Here is a 27,504-nt window from a genome sequence, read left to right on the forward strand (position 1 = left end):
TCTGTGAAAAGTGAAGAAAAAAAATTAAACTGAAGTTACTTGTGCCTAGACAAAATACCTTTCAGTGAGATGCTGTAAGAGATCATTTTCTTTAGCTTATCCCCTGCTCACCCCCCCCCCCAAAAAAAAAGAAAAAAAAAGAAAAAATTATAATAATAATATTGAGAAGGTACTTAATTGGAATAAGAAAGTACATTTTGGGGCAAAATATATCTTTAATCTACCTAGGAAGGTGATAATATAAAGCAATGTCTTGGAGCTACAGTTAGATACTGCCAGATTAAAAGGTAAAGATACTTTCTGTTGTTATTTTGATACTGAAGATGGTTCACAATTGGAACAAACTACCTAAAGAAATGGTGATTTTTTTACCTTTTGATTCTTCTATATCAAGACTGGATATTAAATATGAAATAGGTATCACACCATCTGATCTAGAGATCACATGGAAGAAACAGTGATCCTTTATGACTAAATCATGTGCTGAAGCAGTTGAACAGTACCTAAGCATTTTGGATTTCACCTGCTTGCAAGAAGACCAAAACACACTATCATGCCATAAATAGCACAATTAATCAGCAAAGTTAATCTCAAATGAAATTTCTCTACTGTTTCTCTACTGGACTCTCAGACTCTCATGTTTATACTGAAACATAAAGGAATATATTAAAATACAAGTAAAAAGACTATCACTGTTGGTGGTGGGTGCTTGTGTGTTTTTTTTTTCATAGTAAACACAGTAGTGAAATATTCTCTTTACATATTAAAAATTAGAAGGTCAGTATTAACAGATGTCTATTGCTGTTAAAGAAATTATAGTGAAACGATTGAGGAAGCTGAAATACAGGAAATATCTTAACTGCTAAATATGCAAAAAACATTGCATAAAAGAAATTCATAGTTACAGTATCCTATCTTTTCTTGTACTTATTTCCTGAAAACATTTGTCAAAATTCTGTTTAGAGATACCAAACAGAACTGAGTGATTTTTATTCCTCAGATTTTCACTTGTTTATTTTACTAATTAATTTGGCCCTACAAAAGTATGCTTATTCAGGGCTGAAGCAGACAAACAGTTATAAACAAAACAGCTCCCCACGCACTCCTACGTCCTTTAATCCATTTGAAATTGCTGGTGATACTTAAACAAACACAGCACCTTTGTTCTGCATTCCTCAGTAAGAGCCAGAACTAGAAAACAGAGTTCCGTAACTGATTGCTGTGACTCCTGTTACAATACCACTACACACTAAGACTGAAGGAAAAGGATTTAAGAAAATCCACATGATGCAATTTTTACATAGAAGTAGTGCAATAAGCTGTTTTTTTGGTGCCAAAAGCTTGTGTAACCTGACATTTCCACTGACCACAACTCAAGGAGTGCGCAAACAGCAAACACGTCACCACCAATGGTCAAGGTATCCTGCAAAAAGTGGGTGATTAGCCTAATTTAATCAGAAATACGAAAGGCAATTTAAACCTTCCTCACCCAATAACTTACGTGCCTGTATGAACCCTCTCAGATGCGTAGGTTCGGCTCATGCCAGCCTCCTGCCTGGCACACACGTGCAGTGTGAGCCCAGCCCTGCGACGCCTGTGCAAACAGCTCCACCAACACTGACGGAACTTTAAACACCAAACCCTGAATCAATAAAATGACGTGCCATTGGGGAACAGCTCTCCAGCCACACTGGTGAACAAGCGGCCACTCTTTGCAAAGGAGAGCTGCGGTAGTAAAACTCCAGAACAGGAGCAAGAGTTTGGAACAGAAAATGTTTTTTAAAAAGTGTGAATCAGGGAATCTCACACTGACCCTCGGCTGCAGAGAGATTCTGGGCTGCCATCCAAGCCTGTTAGGGGAGTGCTGAGCCATTATTATGCAAGTTACCTCGTTGGGCAAACCGCCCTGAGCCCTGCGTACAAGCAGTACAAGTTGAGCATCGTTAGGAAGAGACCACCACTTTCCGACAGATCTGTCAGCCTGCATGAAACCCCTCAGGAGGGTGGGGAGCTAAATTGACCAAAATCAACTGAGAAATAAGCTCCCCCCTGAGAAATGAGCTACCCCAACATATATATATATATATATATATATATATATATGCTTTTTATTACCAGTAAATTTCAAGAGAGTTTGTCTGATGAATAAATGGATAGAGATGTAGTATGATAATACTTCTAACATACATTGACTTGAAAAATATATATGTACCACGTTTTGGCAAATAGAGACCTATTTCAGTGGATTAACCCTATTACTTTAAAATCCACGAAAAGCCTTTTTTTCCACTCCCCTTAGGAAGCCACATTTCTTACATTCGAGACATCCATCCTGCTTTACGTTCTAGCTGCACAAAAAGCATTTCAATGGAAATAAATAAATAAATAAATAAGATCGAAGCCCAGAAAACACATCCAGGAGGTACTCACGAAGTATATAAAACCGAAAGCGGACAGGGGGGTATTATTCCATATATACACGGGTGTTATTTTTATGGGTACAGAAGGAGGCAGCCGAGGGGTGCTTTCCGTGCCGAGGTACTCCCCCGGTGCCGCATCCCCCGAGCCCATCCCCGCACACGGCAGTGCGCTGGGTGCCGATCCGTGCACACTGCCGGCCCCCCCCGCGCTGCTCCCGCTCCCCGCACCCCGCCACCAGGGCGCCGGATCTGGCCCCGAGGGGACCGGCGGCGCCCGGCGGCTGAGCGAGCGCAGCTGGGAGGGGGCCGGCACCGGGACCGGGGCCGTGTTTGGGGCCGGGGCCGTGTTTTGGGGCCGGGGGCGGTGCCGTGCCTGACGCGGCGGCGGGGCGGAGCGGGGGCCGTACAAACGGGCTGGCGCCGGGCGCTGCTCGCAGGAGGAGCGGAGCGGAGCGGAGCGGGCGGCAGCGGGCGCTCGTTACACCGCCCGCCCCGCCGGCACCGGGAGCGCTTCCCACGGCTCCGCCACCGTCTCCTCCGCCGGTACCGGCACCCACGGGCGCCCATGGCACGGCGCGGAGGGCTCTGCCCCACGGCTCCGCGCCCCCGCGGTGAGTGATGCGCTGGAGGGGGTCCCGCAGAGAGCGGCCGGAGCTGCCCCGGGGAACGGGGAGGGGAGATTGGGGCGGCGGTATTGGGGTGATGGGGGAATTGAGGAGCGGTGCCCCCCGGGGGGTGTCCGGTCGCTGGCAACCCGGGGGTTGGCCGCTGCCGGGGCTGAGCTGCCCGCGGCACCTGCTCCCGGGGAGCGGCGCGGAGAAACCTGCCCCGCTTGCAGCACCGCGGTGCTTGCACTTGCTCACTGAGTCAGGAGCCGGCAGGTTTCGCTTGTCGTGGGAAGGAGGAAAAAAAAAAAAAAAAAAGAATGGGGAGAAAGTGGGGGAAGCGGTCAGCAGGACCTGAATTGCAGATCCATCCAGATTTGGCCCCTAGGCACTCTCTTTCCTTACCGCCTTGTTTTTCTTGTAGCTAAATGACAAGGGCATGCAAAGCCAGAATGGCAGGGTGTGGAAACGGCGTGGCGGAGCGCCGGGCTCCTACCTGACAGCAGAGCAACTTGCAAAAGCTCCCCCGAGCATCTTTGATCTGCTCCCATGCTGAGTGCCGAAGCTGGCCAGGTGCAGCGTGCTCGGCTGCAGCCTGCCAAGCTGTGCAAGGCTGGAGGGCACAGACGTGAACTCGAGCTCACCCTTGTTTTGCCTGGAATAGGCAAGCTGCCTGGGCTAGCACAGGACAGGCACGGGGGCACTGTAGTTCTCTGTGTGTTTTTCAGGGTTAAGGCTGTGTGTGAGAGGTTCAAGTCTATGGGGGGTAAAAGGATGCCATGAGGCAGGGGTGGTAGTTCCCAGCTGGAGGAGTGCTGGCTGGGCATTGTCTTGGTTTGGTCTTGCCTTTTAGTCATACAGAAGATTAGGGAAGGGCACCCAGCTAGGTACAGGCAATTCAATCACCTCAGCTGACTAGGAATTAAAGTGTATGACTCCTTCCTCTCTGTTAGTGCAATGAGTTCAAGGCTTTTGAGTTCAAGGCTTTCCCTGTTCCTAGACTTCCTTTTTGGACACTGGGGAAGCAAAAAAAATTATTAAATATCTGGGAAGTCTCATAAATACCAGGCTTAAATGGCATGGGGATGGGGTGCATGCAGGGACCATCGTTCTGGCACAGGAGAGCCGTTCATTGCCCACTCCCACTGCAAGCCTCTGCAGTGTTATGTGGCAAGAGGAACCTCAACCCATAAATTGTCTTGCAAAAATGGCCTTTCAAACTTAATATGCAAATTATAAATTATTACTATATTTTATTTGTCAGCATTTCTTGCAGTCTTGAACAAGTGTATTTCCCACATTGCTCAGAAAAGAGCACCTTTTAAGAGTGCAGCTACTAACATCAGCTTCAGTTAGCTCTTTCCTATCCACCCTGTCCGCACCCACCTTTCTTTTTTCTTCCCTGTTTTTTTGGAAAATGCAGAGGCTTTTGATATTACGTCTCCGGTCGGCAGCAGATTACACATGTGAAGCAAAGCCAGCTGCTGCAGTGGAAAGGCAATAATTGAGAAGAGCAAATTCTGACCCTCGGATTGCCAGTCTCTGAGCCATGTCCCCTCCTTTTGAGGATACTACCTTGGTTATTCCAAATTAACCATGTGATTACAGACACTTTACTGAAAAACAGTTTTCCAATGCATAAGAATACATGCATGTGTAGATACAGAGAGGAAGACAGAAATGCTTTTTAGTCTCATGAGGGGGTCTCTCCCTCCCTCTTCCAGAAATGCTGCCCATTGCCAAGAAGCTACCAAAGCCCCAGATTGATGCATTTCCCTGAAAAATTTTGATAATTAAAGAGAGCAAGAAAACTGAGAATATCCCCGGGCAGCCCAAAATGGAAGATCCTTCTGGGTCACCTCACTTCTTACTCCAGAGTATCAGGGTTCCCTCCAGGTCACCAAACAGTGCTTCACTCAGTAAATGGATTGGTTTAGTTAAGTCTAATGCAGTGGCGACCTCACCAGTACTCTGCTCCAGTATTAATCTAAAGTCAAGTAGCAGGAGGGTGGCAGACATAAATCAGCTTGGAGTATGATTGCTAAGGTTACTTAGAGGTTTATTTGTTTGTTCATTTTTTTTAGTTTTTATTGTTGGTTTCAATGATTTGCTGCATTTGAGATAGGGCCCACATTGACAGAGAGTGGTAAGAAGTTGCTTGGCAGGGGTAATGAAACTGGGATTGTTGAATATGCTGTGTTCCCTTTTTCAATCCATTCAGTTCAGGTAAGCCTTTGTATGGAAAGGGAACAAGATACAGCAGAGCTATCCTTTCATGCAGGTTGATTTCCTAGGGAAGGTTTCAATGAATTAGAAATCAACTTTATTAACTGTGCAATAGATCTCTGCTTCCCAGTTAGATTGTGACCCATTTTCCTTGGGAAGTGGGAAAACTTCAAGATTTTGAATTTAATGTTTGGGTTTATGAGGGTACAGAGAAGGCACTGATACAGTGTACTTCCCGTTCCCTTTATGAAGGACAACATTTGAGTCCTGCAAGATATTAGGCAATTGCTAGAAGAAGGGCTACAAGAAGGTGGTAAGGGGATTCCATACGAGCATTCAGTACAAAAAATATCTGTGCATCCTGAGCTTCTCAGGTTTATTTTTATTCTGCTGTAATGTCCCATTTTCCTTTTACCTGCATGAGGCTCTCTGAAATGTAGGGTATTCTCTCTTCTAAAAATGTCTATGATTTCCTGGCATGAAACATTGCAGTGGTCCCTTCTGACCTTTTTTAAAAAAAAAAAAAAGTGCATGTTATATATAACTACAGTCTATTATAAATTTGCTACTCTATTGCTCACACTGGAGCTGAACTCCTCCTTTAGAAGGCACGAACCAGTGACCTAGCTAATTTGTATAAACTCTATTTATCACAGCAGGTGCAGAAATATAGCAGATCTCAGCCAAAAATACTTCCTACCAAGTCAACCTTTCTCAGCTTGCTAAGTTCTCCTAACCAAAATTTAGAGGCTTTTTAAGGAATATTTCTGAAGTCTTAAAGCCCGTAGACGATATATCATCATAACCACACTGAAATTATGATTAGATTTCATAACATGCTGACTATAAAAGTTAAATCCACGGTTTTATCTCTTCTGGTTATGCAGTATTTTTTAATATAATTTATGAAATGTAGTTTAAGTAGCTAGGCAGTATTGTTTAGGCACTTTAATACAGATTAATACAATTTCTTATCTTTTCACCTCCCCTCTTAATGCACAGATGGCTTTTTAATATATAATGAGATCAATAGTTTATGCACCTAGAGATCTATGGCTTCAGTAGTATACAGTGCTATTTGACTTGTTATAATTTTCTCTATAACACTAAAGTAGGCAATTGCATATTGTTAATTAATAGAAACTAAGTTTAAACATTTCATTGGCAGATGTTTCTTAAAACTTTCTTAAAATGTGATTTGACAACAGTGTGGAGTAAGTGTGGGAAGCATTTCTTCATGAAGAGGACATTATGAGGGAGTTTAATAGTTAAAATTTTTTTTTTTTCCTTGGAAATATGTTCTGCATTTTGCTGGTTTATAAACTAGATCAGACGGGGGGAAAAAATAAAATTGCGCCTTTTCAATTCAGGAAAAGCTCTTGACTAAGCTGTAAGTGATTGCCGTGTGTTTTATGCTAACTGGAGACAAAATGTCACTTGAAAGAGCTCATATAAACAACTGAAGAATATATATTATGGCAGACACCATCTATCCTGGGAGGGTAGGAATATATACTGTTCGTATCAATGACTTGACAAATTTCAAGTTCAGTTAATCTAGTTCAGATTTTTTTCAAATGTGACCCTGAATACAAATGTTCAGTTCACTGTCTCTTCATCAGTGTAGAAGGTTGTTTGTAGGGTTGGTTAACTTGATTTTGGATTTCTTTTTCCTGTTATAAGAAGCCAGTGTAGTAGATCTGTGAGTTGTACCTCACAGCTACTTTTAACCAGAAATGTCAATCTGACTACTTCTAACTGGTAATGTTAATCTGACTATTGAGTGCCCAAACGTGCACTTCTAGAGTAAAGGAAAATAAACCCCACAAACTGTACATGTACATGACATGTTCTGTCATGTCTACAGTGCCATCATCCTGTGAAGAGCAAAATTTCTCCCTTCAGTTTTCAGCTCTGATCTCCCTCTAGAGACAAATCTTAGCAACTGACCTGTAGTTCTCGATTGGGCCAGACTGGGTTTTCATAGATGTCTGTGCAAAGATCCCCCCAGCGAAGGGCTTCAGCTCTGCAATGAGAGAAAGTGAGATTACCTGAAACTTATTGGGGTCTTCCTCACTCCCTGGAGGACCATAAAAAGGTACAGCTTTTGTTTAGTGAAGATGAAGGCACCTGCATGTGAATGGTAAGGATATAGTCATTTTTGTAGTCTGTGTCCTGGCAGCAGCTGTGCGTGTGTGTGGTGTGTGTGTGTTGAGAGATGGTCAAAAGTGATAAAATAGCAACACATCTTTCAAAGAGCACTGTGATATACTTAAAAGTCACTGAAATATGACAGCTGTACCCCTCATACTGCATTTAGTGAGAAAAGGTTCCATTTATTTCTAAATTACTATTAGTTTTGAAGTGGTTATAACCTTAATGAAAGCTGATTTGATTGGCAATGTCCACACTGAATCTTGAATAAACAGTATGTCACATTTAGCTAATTAATTGGAGAAAGCTGAAGAAAAGATTAAGAAAAAGCAATCAGACTTTTTGAATAGTCTTGGTGTAATCTTCAAAGCGCCATTTAGCATAAACTGTGCTTCTTTTACCAACTTGTTCGTTTACTTGTAGCAAATACAATAGTAATGATTGTCAGTTAAATTTCTGTATTAATCTGGAATACAAAGTCACTGAGTGCAGTCATGTATGCTCTGCATGACTCGTGGAGGCAGTTAGGAGAATTCTTAAAGCAGAAAAGTAATTTGGCAGAGTGGCTGCTATCAAATCTTCAGTGCATGCTTATTATTGTTGAAACAGTTTTTCAGACCTACAAATTATAAAGCTTTGGAATACACATTTGCATCATTTTATATAAACTGCTGTAATTCCAGCCACCAAATTGTAGATCTGCATAAAGCATTAAAGAGGGCAGAAGAGAAGAAAGCTGAACAGCAACCAATTTATAAGCAGTTTTATTCCTGGACACCACTTTGCCTACACAACACATGTTTTGTGCTGAATTTAGAGGAACACTCATGTCCATTGTGTTGCATTAGTCTAACACAACACAATAATTGGTCCAGGTATCAGACCTACACAGTCTGAAAGAAATGAGAGGAACAGAAAGAGATGACAAACAAAGCTTTATTGCTAGCAAGTAAAGCAACAATAGCACGGAGGTACTTTGAATGGCATAATTACTGACATGGTTCATTGGGTGTGCATAAAGACAGTAAATGCTACAGATCCTGATGCATGCATGATACGCACCTGAACAAATAGTTGGGGAGGAGGAAAAAAATCAAATTCTGTATGTCTGAATTAGAGGGTACTTCCATGTAATTCTGAGGGCTCACACTGCAACTGAAGACAGTTGTTTTGTTTACTTAGAAAATAATATTTCCCCCCCAAAAGTACTTCAGTTAAGAAGACTACCCGACATCAGTCCCTTGGTATCACACCTGTAATATCCTGCAAGTCTGATTTTGAAGAGTGATGCCAGCCAAAATAAGAGTAGAGCTACAGTTAGAAGAAACCTTTGGTCTTATTTCTCTCAAACGTTCCCATGCTGTACTCCGCCATGGGAAGGCTTGAATAAAAAAAGTTGGCAGCTGAGTACTATGCAAACTATGAATTTAAAAACAAAAAATCCCAATGAATTGGTATATATAGTTCATAAAATTAAAAATAATAATAAAAAAAAGTGTTCCCAGCAGTGTGTTGTCATTAATATCTGAGACTAGTAGCTCTAAGTTAATGTTTCCAGAGGAAGACTGCCTAGTATGCAACTTGGCTACTAGTATAGTATATTTCAATCTGACTGCTAAGAAATAAGGGGTTCTTACTATTAGGCTTTTACTTAACTCCTTTCAACATCAATTCAACCTGTTCCTCACTGAAATCCTATTATGCTTTTCCATTAAGGTGTTAGGACAACGACTCAGGCTTACTATTTATGGAGCTTGTAACTCTTAAAATATACTCTGCAGTAAGTGGCTATTCCTTTAATCTGTGACCTTAAAATTCAGGAAGAGTTGATGTTTTGTTGCTTTTATGTTCTGAGCTGCCCATCATTCACTGATCTAATTAAACCACTTGCTCACATTGCTTCTAAAATATGGTGGCAGCATGGCTCAATGCCGACATCCAGCACAAAGCAAAAATGTACCTATTCTTAATTGTCTGTCACCCAGTCCACCCCTCCACAACACCATTAGTGAGATTTTCTTCTTGAAACTGAAGTAGATTTAGTTGAGAATGGTGAAGACAGGGAAATAATAGAAAATTAATGACAGCCAAAATGTAGCTCTTCCAACCAGATAAAACTCTTAGCAGTGACCAAAAATGGGAGAACAAATTCCTTTGCAAAGTTTTCTCATATCAGACATCACAGAACAGCCTAGGGCACAACTTTGTGTCCAGGACAGAGCATGGTCATGAACTCAAAGCCTGCAGGCACCTGGAGAAGCACACGCTTCTTGATTTCAGGTGTATCATAGGCATATCATGGCCCTTTGCTTCCCTCTCCTCCCAGCCTTAATTTCTGCTTCCTAACAATACCACTGCCTTGCAGCCATTTAAAAGTGATTAGAAAAGGGAAAGCAGAAAAGTAATAATCAGTAGCAAACATCAGGAAGCAAGCCTGCTTCATTCAGGATGAAGTCATGACCTCTGTAAACGCAAAGCTATCAAACAACTTTCTACATCACTTGGAAACACATCATTAGTCCTTGTCACACAGGGACTTAGCTTATTGTGGAAAAGTCATTAGTATCTTTTCAGATTCTCTGGAGAATTTCCAAAACCTAGCCCTTGCATTTCCTCAGGTTGTTCGTATGTAATCTCATACTTCAGCCCTTGGTAGTTACTACAGTACGCATTGTTCTGAGCTTAAATTTATAATTACAGTAACCTGGTAAGGCAAAGCAGTCAGATGCTCGGCCATTATGGCTTCTACTTCTACATGGAGTTAGACAATACCACAGTCATGCTTACACCAGCCTCTGCTGAGCTTACAGGACTTCAGAAAGCCTCCAAATTTATGGAGTTTGTATACGCAGCTAGCTCATAACGTGACAATCTAACAGGTTTGCTATATATGAAGCCATTACCATTTCATTTCGAACACTGTGTTAAGAAACCTGACCTTTACCTTGAATTTACAGAATCACAGAATGGTTAAGGCTGGAAGGTATCCATGGAGGTCGTCTGGACCAACACGCCTGCTCAAGCAGGGATACCTAGAGCAGGTTGCCCAGGCCCATGTCCAGGTGGCTTTTGAAGATCTTTTTAGTTGTAGTATTTAGTAGCCTTTTGATAAATAAAGAGTAAAGATGTTTACATCACAGCAGCTTGCTGCCAGACTCTGGAAGTGATCTTCAACAATATCCATTGTGTATCTTCTTTCCTGAGTACTTGGACTGGGACCACAGCTCTTTTTGCATTTTGTTGATGCAGTCCTATTGTAGTCTGAAGTACTATAGCAGCAGCAGAGTACATAGCACCTGACTTTCCTCAGAGACCCTAAGCACAGCAAACGAGTACTTCATTTAAAAGTTATACAAAAATTCGCCTTTTCCTTGGTCTACTACTCACCCAGAGCTCTTCTTAACTTCTATGGGAAGGTCACATTTTTGTAGAAAGTTCTCTTCATATAGTGTTAGCCTTTTTTCCCCAGGAGGCTTTACTTTCAGATTGCCATCACGTGATCCCTTAGGAGACTACAAGACCATCTTTAAGGAAGCTATCTTGTTCAAGCCTATACCTTTTTCTTTTTAGGTTTTGTTTCTAAAATAGACCTATTCTTGCAGATTTAAAAACAAATACCAAAAAGAAAAAAAAAAATCTCTTGCAGTAGTGGTTCAATTCCACTGAAATCAGATTTTAAAAAAAATAAAAAAGTTACCTCAGAATGAATCTTGGGTGGAAAAAAAAAAAAAAGATTCAGAATGTTCATGTCTCCTAGTGACTGGAAATCATTTTCTTGTGGCATTATTTTATGTGCCTGTCTTTAAAGAATTTAATTCTATCCAATGATTTATGAGCCTAGAATTGGGAAAGCTAAAGACGTTTGTTCAGTTGTGAAAATCAAAAGATACTTGCAGTGTGGCTTTAGTAGTGATATATCAGAGTATAAAATAATGTGCCTCTCTTCTTTTTTTCTCTCAGCAAAGTTTCCGTTTGAGAAATACGCATCCACTCAGCAAAACAAAAACAAATTTTAAAGGTTGTTCTCGGTGGAAATCACTCCATGCCCCATTACCTGCTTGAGTGAAACCAGACTAAGAACTTCTGTCATGGCAGCTTTTCTGCTGGGAGCTGTGTTGCTTATTGTTCAACCTCAGATAGTGCCTTCCAGACCGGCTATCAATTCAAAGGCTGAGACTTCTGCTCAGTCTGTTCAGAGAGAGCTTTTAAAGAAAACATCTCAAAAAAATGACTTCAAGGAAAACATTCATTCTAATGGAACATGCCGGCAGCTGCCACAGACTATCATTATTGGAGTGAGAAAAGGTGGAACAAGAGCTTTGTTAGAGATGTTGAGTCTTCATCCAGATATTGCAGCAGCAGAAAGTGAAGTTCACTTCTTTGACTGGGAAGATCATTACAGAAATGGATTGCAGTGGTATGTTAATCAAATGCCGTTCTCTTATCCGCATCAGATCACAGTGGAAAAAACTCCAGCGTATTTCACATCACCTAAAGTGCCTGAAAGAGTTTATAACATGAACCAATCTATGAGACTACTCCTTATTTTAAGAGACCCAAGTGAGAGAGTACTATCAGATTACACCCAAGTGTTCTATAACCACATGCAGAAGCACAAGCCGTATCCATCCATTGAACAATTCCTGATTAAAGATGGTGAACTCAATGTGGACTACAAGGCAATAAACAGAAGCTTGTACTACATTCACATGCAAAACTGGTTGAAGTATTTTCCCCTTAACCATATCCACATTGTAGATGGGGATAAGCTAATCAAAGATCCCTTTCCAGAAATAGAGAAGGTAGAGAGATTTTTGAAATTATCACCACAGATAAATGCTTCAAACTTTTATTTCAATAAAACTAAAGGCTTCTACTGCCTAAGGGACAGTGGGAGGGAGCGTTGTTTACATGAGTCAAAAGGACGAGCACATCCACAAGTAGATACCTGGTTACTTGAGAAACTGCATGAGTATTTCCATGAACCCAACAAAAAATTTTTTGAGCTCGTCGACAGAACATTTGACTGGCACTCATTTGTTGCAAGTTAGTGGTGAGCTTCAGAACCTATGTTCCAGTGTACATCTAGAAATTTTTAAAAGGGCATTTACGCTATAATTTATTTGTAAAAATACGTAAATACTTCTGTACAGTATTAGATTCACAATTGCCATATATACTAGTTATATTTTTCTACTTGTTAAATTTGAAAGCATTTTGTATTGTTTTTCATGGTTGTTAACATTGTGTATGATGTGTCTATATGAAGAAACTAAATTATTTCACTACAGAAGATGCTCTCGAGAATGTGTTGTCTTTTTAATAAATAAGAAGTTCATTTCAACAAAACCCTTCAGAATTATTTGAATACTTCAGTCTTTCTGGACTATTCTGGACTTTCTCCTCTAATTGCTAATGAATATGCTTAGCTTTACATTTCCATTTTTCTTGCTTTAAAATGTGATCTAATTTCTTTTCTTATCTGAAAATATTGTAATTTGAAAATTGTTCCATCCTGCTTTATAAAAATATTTCCGGATAAAGTGGTACTTCTTGCACATGTTGGGACATGCACAGCCAAAGGATGATGTAAGGCTCTGTATCATAAAACATGCTAACAGCTGTACTTACTTTTATAGTTAATGCTATAACAGTTGCTCCTCAAATTCTTTGGCAGTACCATGCTAGTTTAATTGCAGTTTTTTAAAGATTCTGTGGAGACCAGCTCATAAAAACACAGAATTAAGTGCAGAAAAATAGTCAACCTGAAAATTTTCTACAGTCGATGAATGTACGTATACCTCATAATGAAAGAAAGAGGTTTGAGAGAAGAATTTAAGCAATATGGGGAAATTTTAATGGTTGCTTATGACTGTTCCTGAATTTTATAGCACGCTTATGATTTCCTATCACTGAAAATCAACGCTTACACCAGAAAAAAATTAGCTGGTCTATGTTCTAGCAAGCAGCAGCTTCATTCTTATAAATATTAACACACTTGTACCCTAGTGAAGGCTATTTTCTATGAGATGAGCAGCTGCTTCATGCAACTGGAAAGTGCTCATGGACTACTGTTCAATTAGTCTCCCTCCAGGAAACATGAAGCCAAGTCCTCATTCCAGCCTGTGTGTCATGGAATTAACCCCAGTCCCAGGAACTTTTATGGTCTTCCATCTGCTAAAAATAGAAGTTAGGTGTTAGTACGTTTGTAAAATTACAGCTCTCCTTATCTACACTAGTTCTGCTGTCCTGTTAGCCACCATTCTCCAGAGTTAGAGTTAATCTTGTTTCCACACAGTGCTTACTACAATACTTTCTTTATGAGCTCCTAATTCTCCTGTTATGATCTAGAGTATATCCATTGAACATTCAGTGGCAACACCCTGTATATTTGAACTTGCTACTGATTATTACAGTCCTTTATAAAATTTAAATGTAGATGCATTAAATTTTCCTGGTGAGATGGTGCAAACTTGGGCACTGTGACAAGGTACTGTCTGGATGCAATTATCCTGTATTACGCTGCTTGCATGAAAATTTGAAGATGCTGCCCCTCTCCTGCTCCTTGTGCACCTGCCCAAGCTGTATTCAACCTCAGAGAGGTTGTTGGTGTTGTTTTATAAAGTAGACCTTTGATGAAAGCCTAAAATGAAATGGTATTGTACTCAATAAAATATTTTCTGAATTGCATCTTTCCTTTCTTGTTTATTCATCAGTCTCTAGTTTGGAAGGCCAGAAGTTAGGATTCAACTTCAGTTTAGACTCCGGTTAAATTTTACATAAGAATTCAGCTGTAGCCTAGTGGATTCAGTGGAAGTCAGTTGTTGGCTACTGGGTTGTTGCCTTCATGGTCCATTGCTGATCCAGAATATACAAAAAAGGAATACATCTTCTGGTGGCAATAATGTTGAATCTTTTGCAAGAGATGGATACAAAAAAAAACAACAGGCTTAAAGTACCAGGACGCTCCGATTACAGTTTGAAAAGAGAAATACTGCGGGTTTTGTGTAAGGAGGGGCAGTATATTCTTGTCCACTTACTATTATCCCATTTCCTTGCTAACTCTGTAGGAACCATCTGGACCTAAGAGATTTTGGCCCACAAGAAAAACTTCCCATCTTAGTACAGTCCCACCTTCAATTTCGCCTTCTTAGAGCCCCAGACTGAGCCCACTACGTTTACTAACTTTTTGCTGGGAAAGAAAGAAATGCTGCCAGGGTATGTGGCCATGTCGGTAGTACCTTTTCAGTCAGAGTCAGCTGAATGCAAGAAGACAGGGATACATCAAGCTCACCTACAGCAGGTCACACATACAGGGCGATACAGCATATGATGTATGTAATTGTGAATGCCATGGTAGTATTGATGCCTGATGTTAGAATTGAGAATGTTTTTAAATGTATAATGCTATTTGATACCACTATCTTGCCTGAAACTAACCAGGACACATCCTCTCACTCCCCACCTCTGTATGGCTTTATCTCTGTAGAAGAAGAAGTAGAGTATGAACCATCGAGTTGGACTCGATGATCCTTCTGGGTCCCTTCCAACTCGGGATATTCTATGATTCTGTGATTCTATGAACCATCAGGTCACAGGTGACATTTATTGGCCATAGATGCCCTGTATTCAAGGGTCGCAATGCTAAAAGCTATGGTTCTGAGTGTGAATTCTGTTTTACAGAATTTACAGCTGCATTCACTTTCTGCACGTCACTGTATTTTCTAAAAATGTGCTAAACAACAACAAAAAAATCAAACAAGAAAGTGAAGAGATAATGAAAGAGGCTGATGCACATTCTGGTTGAGACTGTAGAAACACAGTCTTCAAACACTTTGAAGTCATGCCATATTTATTCATATTAAAGGAAATCTCTGAAAATACCTTTCCACTGTTCAGCAGTACAGGTATTTATTCTTGTTAAACTTTGCCCTCTCAGGTCTAAAGTACAACTACTTGGGTGTAGCTCTGGAGGCCTGTCTCCTCAGGGCTGCTAGCCAACTCTGTAATCACTCTTACAAATATTAAATACATACAACATTTTTATGATAATCCAATGTTCAATGCAAAGTTTACCACTCCCCTTGACTAAGAAGAAGAAAAGCCAATCAAAACATTAATCAGGGTGGCACTCCAAGACTAAGCCTTGCCCTTTGCTTCACAACGTGGATTAGTGTGAATCTTTGAAAGCAGATAGTATATTTGCAGAGGACAAAGTTTAAACTATATTGATTATTCCATGAACATTTCTAGAGTATGGGAAATGAAAGAAGTCTCCTAGGTAAATATATATACACACACACACACATGTATATATATATATATATATATACATATATATATATGTGTATATATATAAATCTTCAGCAAGAATATTGATACAACTACTGTTGTTGCTGCATGATACTTTCGTATGTCCTTTGATGTTCCCTACACCTTTTTTCTTATGGGTGAAATAACATCTACTGTGCTTGAGGAAATCTATATTGTTTTGGAACACCTCATTAAAAAAAACTCATTCTTTTTTAAATCTTGTTTGAGTCTATTTGCACCAGTAGGGCAGTGCTACATTCATTGATGAATGTGTGAGACGCTTACCACCACTGAATATCTTTTCTTGCTTTGGGACTCAGATCTGATCATTTCACGTTTCCTTGTCTATATGCATTTTCAGGATCAGGTTCAGCAGAAAAATAGGATTCCTATTTCTTCTTGTCATGCACACAGATTTCAAATGTGTAAAGGAAAGTAAGTTGGGGTAGTGCATATTTCCATATGTTTTTCTTCTGCTTTATCTAGCATGGCTGACCAGACATTTAAGAAAGTTTACATTTCCACCCCACAAGTAAGAGGTTGCATATCAAAACTGCTACTCTGGGGAATATCCCTTCTCCTTTCTCTTTTTCAAAGTCTGCAACAACCAAGTCCCAATTCGGCTCACATTGTGAATAAAATTTTAAAGGAGTATAGTAATAGATGTTATCTGATACAATAATAAAGTAATATTTTTATTACTTTGCACAGGAAAAAGTGATAGGTTAAAATATGTAAACAGAGTGTATTGAACTTGCTAGTAGGTACATACCAGCTGAAATATGTGCAAGTATTTCCTCTACAGCTGTAAGTAGCATTATTCTTTTCTCATTCTTACTCCAATAACTTGTATTTGTGACTCTGCCTGAGTTTCCAACTATGTTGGAAAGACTGTATGTTCAGTATTAATTCCTCCATGTTTCAGTTGCTTTGGCAAGGCCAGTTACAGATGGAAGCTATGCAAAGATCTTATCTGAGTGGGGAAAAAAATTAAAGATATTTTGCTTACCAAAAATAAAAGAAAGTGTATATCAGATTATTAGTAAAGGAGAGCAGTAGTCTCTTTTCTTGCAACAATAACCCACCTATGGTAAATTTTCTGCTTAACTCCCTCACAACAGTTGTTGAGGTTTTTAAGTCAATAGTGCAATAATCTCAACAGTGATGCTGCAGATTTTAAATGCCTTCTGGGATATATAAAATATGCAAGTCAGGGTGGGGAGCAGCTGGATGCGCAGGAACAGCTGGTCTCATTGGGCTGAAAACATTTTTGTTTAATGATATGGGACATTAAATTTTTGACTTGGATATCACTTTATGTTGTCTATGAAAGCAATGCCTTCAATTAACTCCTAAGTCAATAATACTGTCATAGTGACATCATCTTTTTACTTTCTGTAGATATTGTGCTCTGCCAAAACACGGTCTAAGATTCCAACCTCAAAGAGCAGGTGGAAGAGGAATCCCTTAATATAAAAAAACAATTGTAATACAACTCAGATACACAGCTTCAATTATGAAGGCACAGTGGCTAAAACAAAAAGCTGTTCTGAAATGAATGGCAATATTCTTCACAACTTAATTTGAATACAGGTTACAGAAACAGGAACCTGTATGAATACACAGAAAAACAGCAGAGCAAATAACATGCCCTCCCTTCCTGAGTTCTTGGTCAACAGTATTTCAACAATAATAATAATAACAATCTGTAGTCATATTTCCTCAAAATGAACAGGCCAGCCTCCAGGACTTAGTGCAGTTGAGATCAGATAACTATCAAATGGCAGAGTTCTTGCAGTATTTTTTACACCAGACAGAGTTCTCAGGGAATCTCTTACTACTGGATTTTGTGAAATTCTTTTCTCCTCCCCAGTCTGCTGCTGTGTCATATCTGTCCTATAACTATTCAATTAACACCGTAAGAAAGTAAATTCATGATATGAAAGTATTTTTAAAGAATACTGGTCAAATGAATGGGAAAGCATAGCATTATGATGTATAAAATGCACTTTGCATATGTTTGCTCGGATATGTTTTTAACTTTAATAAAATTTGGCTTATTTGGTCTGCATCATTGCATTACAGCAGGAACTACTGTAACACCATCATATGTGAGCAGCTATCTATTGTACTTGGTAAATAGAAATGTATAATCAAAGGAACATATTGTTCTTACTGCTAGTGTAGCAGTTATATTATTGGCAATAGCGTGACACTTACCCACGGTGTCACTACAAGTGGTAGCAGTATTTCTTTTGAAAGAATGGAAGTAATCTGAGAATCATTCTCTTGATCCATGTAGGAACAGGGTCTTTTTTTTCCCCTCGTGTAAAGTACAAAGAAGTCTGAGCAGAAATGCCAGTTATCTTATATAGTCACATAACAAGAGTTTACTGAAATGTAGCCAGACCATACTAACATAAGAAGTGTGCAAGTGCTGCAGAAAAAAAAGAATTGGAACCATACTGTATCTTTTTTTAGTGTCTTATCATTCTCTTGCCTGAATATGTGTGTTCCCGTGCAAGGAGAATAAGGGAGGGAAAAAGGACACACTCTGCAGAAAGAGAACAACTGGTCCATTTTGCACATCACACTAGCTGGGACCAGGGCTAGACAGCCACATTGTGACAAGGACACTAGGAGTGGATATGGGGGAACATCTTATCATAGCTTCATTCCCTCTGTTCACACCCTTACATATGATGAATAAGGGCTTTCAGGAAAAAAATGCTTATTGCCCAGCTCTCATTTGTGCCACCCAAACAGAGAAAAGGCATCCAAATTCATCTGAGTATCAGTTCATTCCCTTGCCATAAGGCCTTTTAGAAAGTCAGTGCAGTATAATGCAATTAGTCTTATTATTCACCTAACTGTCTAATCTTTCCCTTTTTTGTTTTCAAACTTATAGCAAGTTTTCCATCTGCTACAAATAAAAGGGTTTGATGAATAAATGATTTACAGCCTGCAGGAGGAGAAGAGTTCATATTAAATATTCTTCAGACAGGAGACTTGCAAAAGAGGATATTTTCTCATAGAAAAAAGAGCATCTGTGGACCAGTTGGTTTCTTGCTGAATAAGCCAACTGGATATGATACTATTTTGGCAGCTTCCTTATTCTTGTGTGGGCTTCAGTTATATGAATGCCATAAGATATTTATTATTGAACATAGATATAGATTCAATATCATACATATCGTGTTTTATGATGTTGGCACTCGTTTGCTAAGTTAATTATTTAACATCAAGTGATGATAAAATTCTAGTGCTTTTTCATCCTTAATAAACTTGAGTCAGCTAATGCTCAGACATTCATAAACTGGAAAAAAAAAATGTAAATGCTAAACTGCTTCAAACACTCCTTTTCTGTGACTCATACAAGAACTTCATTTCCACAGCCTTATGGAAGAAAGTTAAATTTCAAGCATGGTAAATAAAGGAAAGGATTTACTATTACTCACAAATACAGTAATGCATAAAAAATGGATTTCCATGATTTTATATCATGAAATGGCACAAGGATTGACAGCTTAGGAAAGGGAAGAGCTTTTACTGTTCTCATTGCAAGGGTGAAAGTAGTGTCACAAATGCTATGGGGATCTGCAGAGTATGGTTCCTCTACCTTATCACAAGCCGGAGAGTTTTTACTGTCACTGTGTTGTACTTCTTTTTCTTCTCCTGCACCCCACGTTACCAGCCTTGAACTGGTCTGTTCATCTGTGAATATACTGGAAATAATGTTTTAAACATAAAAGAGAATGTGGCTTACTACAATGAGCTCTCTACCTATATAAATGCTTGTCCTACAGTTTGCTGAACCAGCTGGGAGGACAACATGCCCAGTGCAGACAGCAGGAATACATTATACTGATATTGCTGCTAAACTCTTGATTACCTTATTCAGGAGATAGTTTTGGCATTGCTGCTACTAACCAAAGGACCTTTCCAGTTGCAGCCATTTCTTTGCAGACCAACTATCATCTCTTGTGTTTGACTGTCTAGTAATAACTGCTTGCTGGGGGATATCACCCTCTAAATTTCTTTGTCCCCAAACCAGTGATGCAGAAGGTGGTTTCAGCAGACACTGGCCATGGCTAGGCCTTCAAAGATACTGCTCAAGCTAGCCAAAAAGCTTTGGCTAGCTGTGAGAGCTGTGCCAGAACAAAAGTGTATTCAGACAAAAGAGAACACAAACAAAATTATTTTCATCTGCATCAGGTCCCTGGTTCAGGTCATCATTCAGTTCTGTAAACACATGCAACTCTGATTAGACCTGAGTGTGCAACAACTTTTCCTACAAACATTGCCACCAAAAATTAGCCAATTAAACTACAGAAATCTTCAGGTATTACAGTGCCTTGAGATATTCCTATCCTCCCATCTCTTCACCTCCTACTTGTACTGCCAGTTCTTTGGGGTGGTACAACATTGTGGGCAGTTATCCTGTGAATTACATCAGGATATTTTTAATACCTTTGCTTTAAAGTGTTGGCCATGCAGAGGCAACTAGAGGAGTGGCACACTGTGGCCAATGTACAGGCTAATATAAAACCCCTTTAGCCACTGAGCATACACACATAGCTTTGTGCTATGACTCCACTGCCCTGGTGTCTACATTTCAGCAGTTATTTTCATCCACTAGACCTTCTTGTGCAGATCAACCTGTGAACTGACAAATGCACTTGATAAAAATGTTTAAATGGATTGAATGCCCATAGCTCATTTTTACATCTTTACTGATGTTAGACATAATAGTATTCAAACACCCTAGGTGAGAAGCAGCATGACCTCCAAACCTGTCTGTGAGGACACTACATTGCAAATTGGTCAAGTCAGGAGTTGGTAGGTAAGAGCGTAAAGAATTTATGCATCTAGAAATGCAGAAAAGTAACCACTGGGATTTTAAAAAAGCAACTTTCAAAAATTTCAAAAGCAAGTAAGTACCAGGTTATATGTAGGTTCTTGAATACTGTGTCTCCGATAGCCTTGTGAAGGCTTTGTGAATATTCTTACTGGGAAATGGGCTCTACCTCCTGGGAACAAAAAATAAAATAAAATAAAATAAAATAAAATAAAATAAAATAAAATAAAATAAAATAAAATAAAATAAAATAAAATAAAAGACTCCATAGCTGATACAAAAATGCTACGTTTAAGATATCTACAAACTAAAGTGATGAAAATAAAATCTTCTGATCTTTAAAGATGCCTAATACTTAAAGAAAGGTCATTTCAGTGTAAGGAGTATCATTTTTCTGTCTATGATGTCTCCAGTGATAAGCCCTCTGTAGCTTAGACAAACTTTTTCTGAAAAGTCTTGCTTTCTCTTTAAGAAAAAGTTAAAAAAGAAAAGAAACCATACTGCTGGGGAAACCTACCTCAGCTCTATTTTCTTTGGAACAGTTGCATAGGAATTCAGCATTATAGGAAGTGAAATACTAGCAGAAACCCAAACCATCAATTCAAATATACAGAAATTAGACATACACTAGACTTTTGCAGATAACAAACAAGATTCTAAACTCATTTAAATCAACACAAATTCATTAAAGCCAACCCACTTGGTTCTCATATACTTTGTACTTTTCTTCTGTGGAAAGGGGACTTGCAGAAACAATTCATAGATGATCCATAGTCCCTCTGCACTTCTGAAATGGTGTAAATGACTGTATTAAAATGAGATTGAAGTCTTCCCTATTTGATCTCAGAAAATAATCCTAAACTATCTGCTAGAACCATATGATAGGAAAAAATAGAATAAAATTCCATAGCAGAGTTGGCTATAGCCAGATATCTTTCAAAGAACAAGAACAATCATGTATAAATTAGCTAGACTCCTGGTGTTCATGAAGCAACTTGTGCCTCATAAAATCCCCTCCACTCAAAAAGCACATTTCAGTTTTTAGGCACTGACTATCAATCCAAAGTGTGCTATGCAACTTGCACAAATTTGACTTGTTCCTCTTTTACAGAGCTAATTTAAAACCATGCCTAAAGTTTTCCAGCAGGACAGTCAATAATCTGCTAACTTGATACATCGCTTTACAGTTTATCACAGAAAAGACAATGAAGTTAAATGCAGCAGAAGGATACAGACAGTCCCAGCAGTTATGGTTCATGGGTTTTGTGTTCTTCAGCCCAAACTAAAGATTTGTAGTGGATCAAGTTATTTTTCTTTTTTATCCCTAGAAAAGTCTACTAAATTACCTGTATTTTGACAGCTGTAACTCAAGCATGATGGAGAGACAGCGTACAAATGAAAACAGATTTTTCTTCTGGCTTTGTTGGAGCTTGTCTATCAGTAAAGAAGGTGGTGTTTTTTTTTGTTGTTTTTTTTTTTTTTGTGTGTGTGTTTTTTTGTTGTTTTGTTGTTTTTTTTTTTAGTCTGTTCTAGTGTATTGAGAGAATGCTTTATGCAAGGGAAGTGCCAGTTTTCTTCTCTCCAGTTCATATTTAAAAACAAAACAAAAAGAATATGCACAAGTTTCTATGAAGAGAAAAGGCAATTAGCTTATGCAAGAAAGCAATACAGCAAAAAGACAAAGCAGACAACTGCAGATTGAAATGTGGACTGTGAGAGCAGCCATCATTCTGTTGCAAGGCATCTATTAATCGCCTCTTAACAGCTTTTTAGCCTCCACGGACAATCTCCGACTGTCCAGGTTAAATTAATAAAAATAATAAAAAGCAGAAGCAACCACAGCCACTGTCTTTTATTGAACAAAACATGTCTGGAGGACCATGCTGATCTGATAAGAGAAGTCTCTAACATGATGGACATGGTGACCAAAGTCTTCCATAAACTGGAGAGCAAGGCCCCAACTATACTTAGATGTTTAGACAACAGGATATATAAATGTGAAGTTGCTAACCTTTTTTAAATCTTTTTTCTTACTATATAATTCATATAAATGCTCACGGAAAAAAGGGAAAATAGCTCTGTCTGTATCATCCCCACAGGAATAATGTGGAATCTCTATTTTTCCTCAATTAGGTCTAGATTGAGAATTGTCCCCTAAAGGGCTCTCTCCTGACACATGATGTTATCATTATAAATCAGCTCAAGGGGAAAAGGTGAAAGTTAGCACAAAGTTGAGAGAGAGCTGTTAGTAGAACTTGAGAGATAGCTGTTAGTAGCCAACCTGTAACAAAGTGATGTTTTAATTCATTTCTTTCATGAGGTGTCTTTATTTACTTGCATACCTCACACAATAGATGTTTTCTCTCAAAATCACTGGGGAGTGGTATCGCTAAGACATGATGGTGCTATTCTTGCTGAGTGTGTACTAAGGCCACTTGACTTGATTGCCAGCTGGGGAAAAATAAAAAAAAAAAAAAGGATTCAGGAAAGCAAAGTGTAGCTTTAGGTGAACCTTGAAATAAGGACAAAAGGGGGTCACTGCCTTGCTTCTGGCTGCTTCTGTAGGAATCATGAATAGCAGAAGAAAAAGGCAAGCAGAAGTGCTGCAGCAGTGAGGTCAAGGATAAGATCTCCTACAGTGATTATTCTTATTAGATTTATAGATTTAACTAAGTTAAGCTAAAGATAGCACTACACTACTACTTCTAATAAAGCCAATAAAAATACAAATGGGTACATAAAATACAGCAATTTAAAATGTTTGTAAATAAAATAATAAATTGCTAAAAGGATCGAGCTCTTTAATATTTTTGAAGTGCTTATATTGATATTTTATTTGTAGGAGGTAACAAAGTTCCTTTAAATCACTGAGTGTAATTGAACAGATCTGGCTGTAGACTGCTGTTCTGAGGATTAAATATAGGAAAGGTAAGTCATCGTTCTATAGTTAATGGGCCCATAAAATAAACAAAGAAGTATTTTTCTGCTTGACTTTTGTGGGTGAATATCAGAACGAAAATTAATATTTCCTCTAAATAAACTGGCATCAAATCATTTAAAAGTTTATATACTTGGTAGCGTGATGTACTTCATTGTCTTCTTGCAAAAAATAACCAATGCGGCTTGTCATACCGTTTACTGTACTGTTTGCAAAAGTTATGTTCCATCACCGTTCTCCCTGGCTGGCTGTAAAAAAACATGTACAGGATTTAAACAACTTCTGAAAGTCCTTGGCAACATTACTTCAGACGTCCAGATGATGTATAACAAAAATCTTCACAGCTTTACTTGCAAAACCAGTCATGCAATACTGAATATTTTGTGCTATACTTTCAGCTAAGTGTAATTTAGAACATGCTTGCATCACAGTTTTTAGGCAAGATTCCAAAATAGAATAATAAAACTATAGGTAGCTCACCATGTTTCTTTAAAACTATATGAGTACTTAAGTGTGAAATCAGATTGGGATTCTGGAAAGTGACATCCTAGGATTTTCTATAACATTCACTATGAAGATTTTGTAAGCAAACAGCTTTTCCCTAAACAGTTTTGTTAGCAAGACCACGTAAATTAGACACTTTAAATTCTATCTTTCTAATGCTTATCACTACTCCAATTCACCCCCACCTGCCAATGTCTTTCAGATTAGTGAGTTTTGAAGGAATGTAACCGGAGTTAGAGAGCCCTGAAAAAGCTATGCTAAAGATGTAAACGGGACTCCTCTTAAATGCTAAAACTCATAGTTAGAGGTTTATCTATTCTTAAATCCTCAAATATTCTACAGTTCATATCTCATGCCTAGGCTTTCAAGGACAATGAAGTTATTCTGAAGAACAAAGAGACTATGTAGCACATTTTAAGCAGAACAATTATTGGCTTACTATAGTAACTATAACCTATTTTATCCTGAGTATATTCTTCTGAATCTAGAAACCTGGTTCATCGCTTATTGCCCCTTCAGCTGTTGTCGTTCTCAAACTTAAGGGAGACAAAAAGAGACAAAAGTGTTAATTTAAAGGCACTTCCACTTTCCATAACCTAATCATCAATAATTGTAATGCGATGCTGTTAACACATTGTAAACAGAATTCAAAGTTAATCCTGTATGCACTTGTGAATATAAATCAGCAAAGGGTGCAGAAGAATAGCTTTGCAAGAAATCCTCCTTTGCTGGATAAAGAACAGAGGAAAAATAAAGTGAATAGAGAATGGATAACAAAAGTTATACATGCTTTTAGTTTTATCTTACCCAACAAGGCCAACTTCTGTACAAGGTCACATTGGTTGAAACAGACACAATCCAAGTCATCTATCATCATCTCGCCAGTCTACAGTCTGCCTTTTTTTTAGCCTGAACTCTAGAATAATCGAGATTTATAAACTATATATTTTTTTAATTTAATGCTAAGGAAGAAATAATGAATGTCAGTGTCACAGCTTATAAATATCTAAAACTCTCTTTTGGATTTTCTTAAATATACCTCAAAGTTGCTAGATCTTCTAGCTAGTTCCTGCTCTCCAGGGTGGGATTCCACAGCTTACCCTTCCCCAGCCTTGATATGAGTGACAATAAGATGTTGGTCATGACTATTTTCACAAATATGCCTGCAGATTTGTATCTATATGATGACACAGTGGTCACACCTGCAAAACAAGCAGAACATGAATTCCTGAAAGGCAGGAACATCTACAGAGCTGTGTGAAAGCTTTGATTCTTTGTATATTCCCCTGAATTGAACTAACCTCATTCCTGAAGGTAAAACAAAACAAAACAAGGAAAAACAAAACAAAACAAAACAAAAAAAACTCACTCAGCTCACTATACCTGGTGTTTTCCATATCTCTTGTAGTCTGACTGTCAGTTTTTCATCGTTTCATCCCCATAGCCTTTCCTAATCTATTCATGCCCCCTCTCCTTTTCTAAAGTGTTTGAAGTTTCAGATCTCTGCTAACCAGGCATAGCCCTAGGAAGACTACCCCATTCCAGCCTACACAGAGTCAGTTTTTCTCCCAATAGCCTAGCAGACACTCATATCTAAGTCTTTGAAGTTATATACCTGAGGCTGCCTTATCTGTGTCATTGTTCTACCATCACTGCTTAGTTCTTTAACAACCTTGTTGCCACTTCCGATGATTTAACTCTATGCATTCAGGTTGGCAGCAGAAAAAAAAAAAAAAAGAAAAAAAAAAAAAAAAGAGAGAGAATCAAACTTTAGATACATAACAAATTCTGAAAGTATATATTCCCAGATTTATGGCCTTAAAAGAAGCAACTGCATTCCATAAATGTCATTTAATATATATTTTTCAATTCTCAGTAGTTACTTAAATTGCAATCAAAAGAAGCAGAGCTAAATTAATTTTAAATGCAAGATGCTCTGTGATTCAAATTCACTGACACCAATAAGATGCTTATACCCTTTGGAATATTTTCAGTATGTTGTGAAAAGCCAGGTCAACTTTGGATGTAGATGCTTACCTTACTTCATTTCCCAGAGTGGAACTCACACAAGAAACTGGTGCTCTACATTCTGTATCTATCACAGAAGAATCTCAGATCTCTCAGAAAGGCTGTACTGCACATCTGGTAGAGAGTTGCATAGAGTACCCAGCAGAATACACTGCACTATGGGGTGCTCAATTCTGTGAGTGTGGGGACAGCCCTTCCAGCTCTCCTGGGACCAAGGCCCAGAATCTCCTCTTCAGGGCAGGGGCATACCTCTTGCACAGCTGAGGAGGACTTTGTTGCTTTTAGAACAAAGCTGCATCCTGGTGGTGTTCCTGTGAATACCAGCACATAGTATTCATCCATATAGCTTTAAATGGCTATGGCTGAGGTAATTGTGTCAGGGTCCCTTTCCAGACAACTGAAAGAAATAGACATTTGTAGAGGTTGACTGACCTGACCTTTTTTCAGACATCTGTTCTTGGATAAGATGAGCAACATCCTAAATACACTATCCATCAACTGCTAAAATAGTTGAGATGTTCTACCTTAAAAGTAGGCAGCTAGTTCAATTAAACTAGGTCCCCAACCTCTCTCAATGACTTCAATATTCTGTGAAGCAGTAAGTGTCTCCTCTAGCCGGAGTGCATTCAAAGCCACGTTTGGAGAGGTCCCCTACCAGAGGGCTGCACACCTCCACACCTCTGATGGAAACTGTGCTGCTCTGTATAAAAGCATACAGAATGTACAGGTCAGTGATCTGAAGGACTCCTGCAAAAGTAGGTTTGTACCACATTCTGATCTATGCATTTGGAGAGCTTCAGAACAGCCCCATGGAAAAAGATCTGGGCATTCTGGTTGATGGCAAGTTGAATATGAGCCAGCAGTGTGCCCTGGCAGCCAGGAGAGCCAGCCATACCCTGGGGTGCATTGCATCAGGCACAGCACCACTAGCTGGTCAAGGGAAGGGATTGTCCTGCTTTGCTCTGTGCTGGTGCGGCCTCACTTCAAGTACTGTGTGCAGTTTGGTACACCACAGCATAAGAAGGACATAAAACTACTAGAGAGTGTCCAAAGGAAGGTTACAATGATGGTGAAGGTTCTGTAGGGGAAGACGTATGAGGAGAGGACTGAGGTCCCTTGGTTTGTTCAGCCCAGAGCAGAGCAGGCTGAGGGGAGGCCTCATGGTGGCCTGTACCTCCCTCACAAGGGGAGCGGAGGGACAGGCGCTGAGCTCTGCTCTCTGGGGACAGTGCCAGGACCTGAGGGAACGGCATGGAGCTGGGACAGGGGAGGGTCAGGCTGGGTGATAGGGAACGGTTCTGCACCCAGAGGGTGGTCGGGCCCTGGGACAGGCTCCTCATGGCACAGAGCTGTTCAAGAAGCGTTTGGGCAATGCTCCCAGACACATGGTTCTTTGGTGGTCCTGTGTGTAGCCAGGTGTTGTATTCGATGATCCTTGTGGGTCCCTTACAACTCACA

The 27,504-nt window shown here is 39.3% G+C and overlaps 2 protein-coding genes across 23 annotated transcripts in view; one reads left to right on the plus strand and one right to left on the minus strand.

The window, feature by feature from the left end:
- LOC110354175 (uncharacterized) overlaps window positions 1-2,780 on the minus strand; it is a 130,284-nt gene extending 127,504 nt beyond the window's left edge. For 3 of the 22 annotated variants that reach the window (XR_005265324.2, XM_072037763.1, XM_072037764.1), the window contains exon 1: window positions 2,431-2,773. Coding sequence is in view for 9 of the 22 variants with exons in the window: in XM_072037763.1 (XP_071893864.1) it covers window positions 2,431-2,571 (141 nt within the window). In the remaining 13 variants the exon portion in view is untranslated. The other 19 variants (XR_011809249.1, XR_011809251.1, XR_011809244.1 and 16 more) reach the window with 12 other exon arrangements.
- A 74-nt stretch (window positions 2,781-2,854) lies between these two features.
- HS3ST1 (heparan sulfate-glucosamine 3-sulfotransferase 1) lies at window positions 2,855-14,095 on the plus strand. Its single transcript, XM_027457382.3, has 2 exons — window positions 2,855-3,031; window positions 11,366-14,095. Exon 2 carries the CDS (start codon window positions 11,494-11,496, stop codon window positions 12,454-12,456), a length of 963 nt encoding a protein of 320 aa, XP_027313183.2. The 5' UTR covers window positions 2,855-3,031; window positions 11,366-11,493; the 3' UTR covers window positions 12,457-14,095.
- The last annotated feature ends 13,409 nt before the right edge of the window (window positions 14,096-27,504 follow it).

This window comes from Anas platyrhynchos, chromosome 4 (genome assembly GCF_047663525.1).
Source record: "Anas platyrhynchos isolate ZD024472 breed Pekin duck chromosome 4, IASCAAS_PekinDuck_T2T, whole genome shotgun sequence".
In the NCBI taxonomy this organism is placed as follows: Eukaryota; Metazoa; Chordata; class Aves; order Anseriformes; family Anatidae; genus Anas; species Anas platyrhynchos.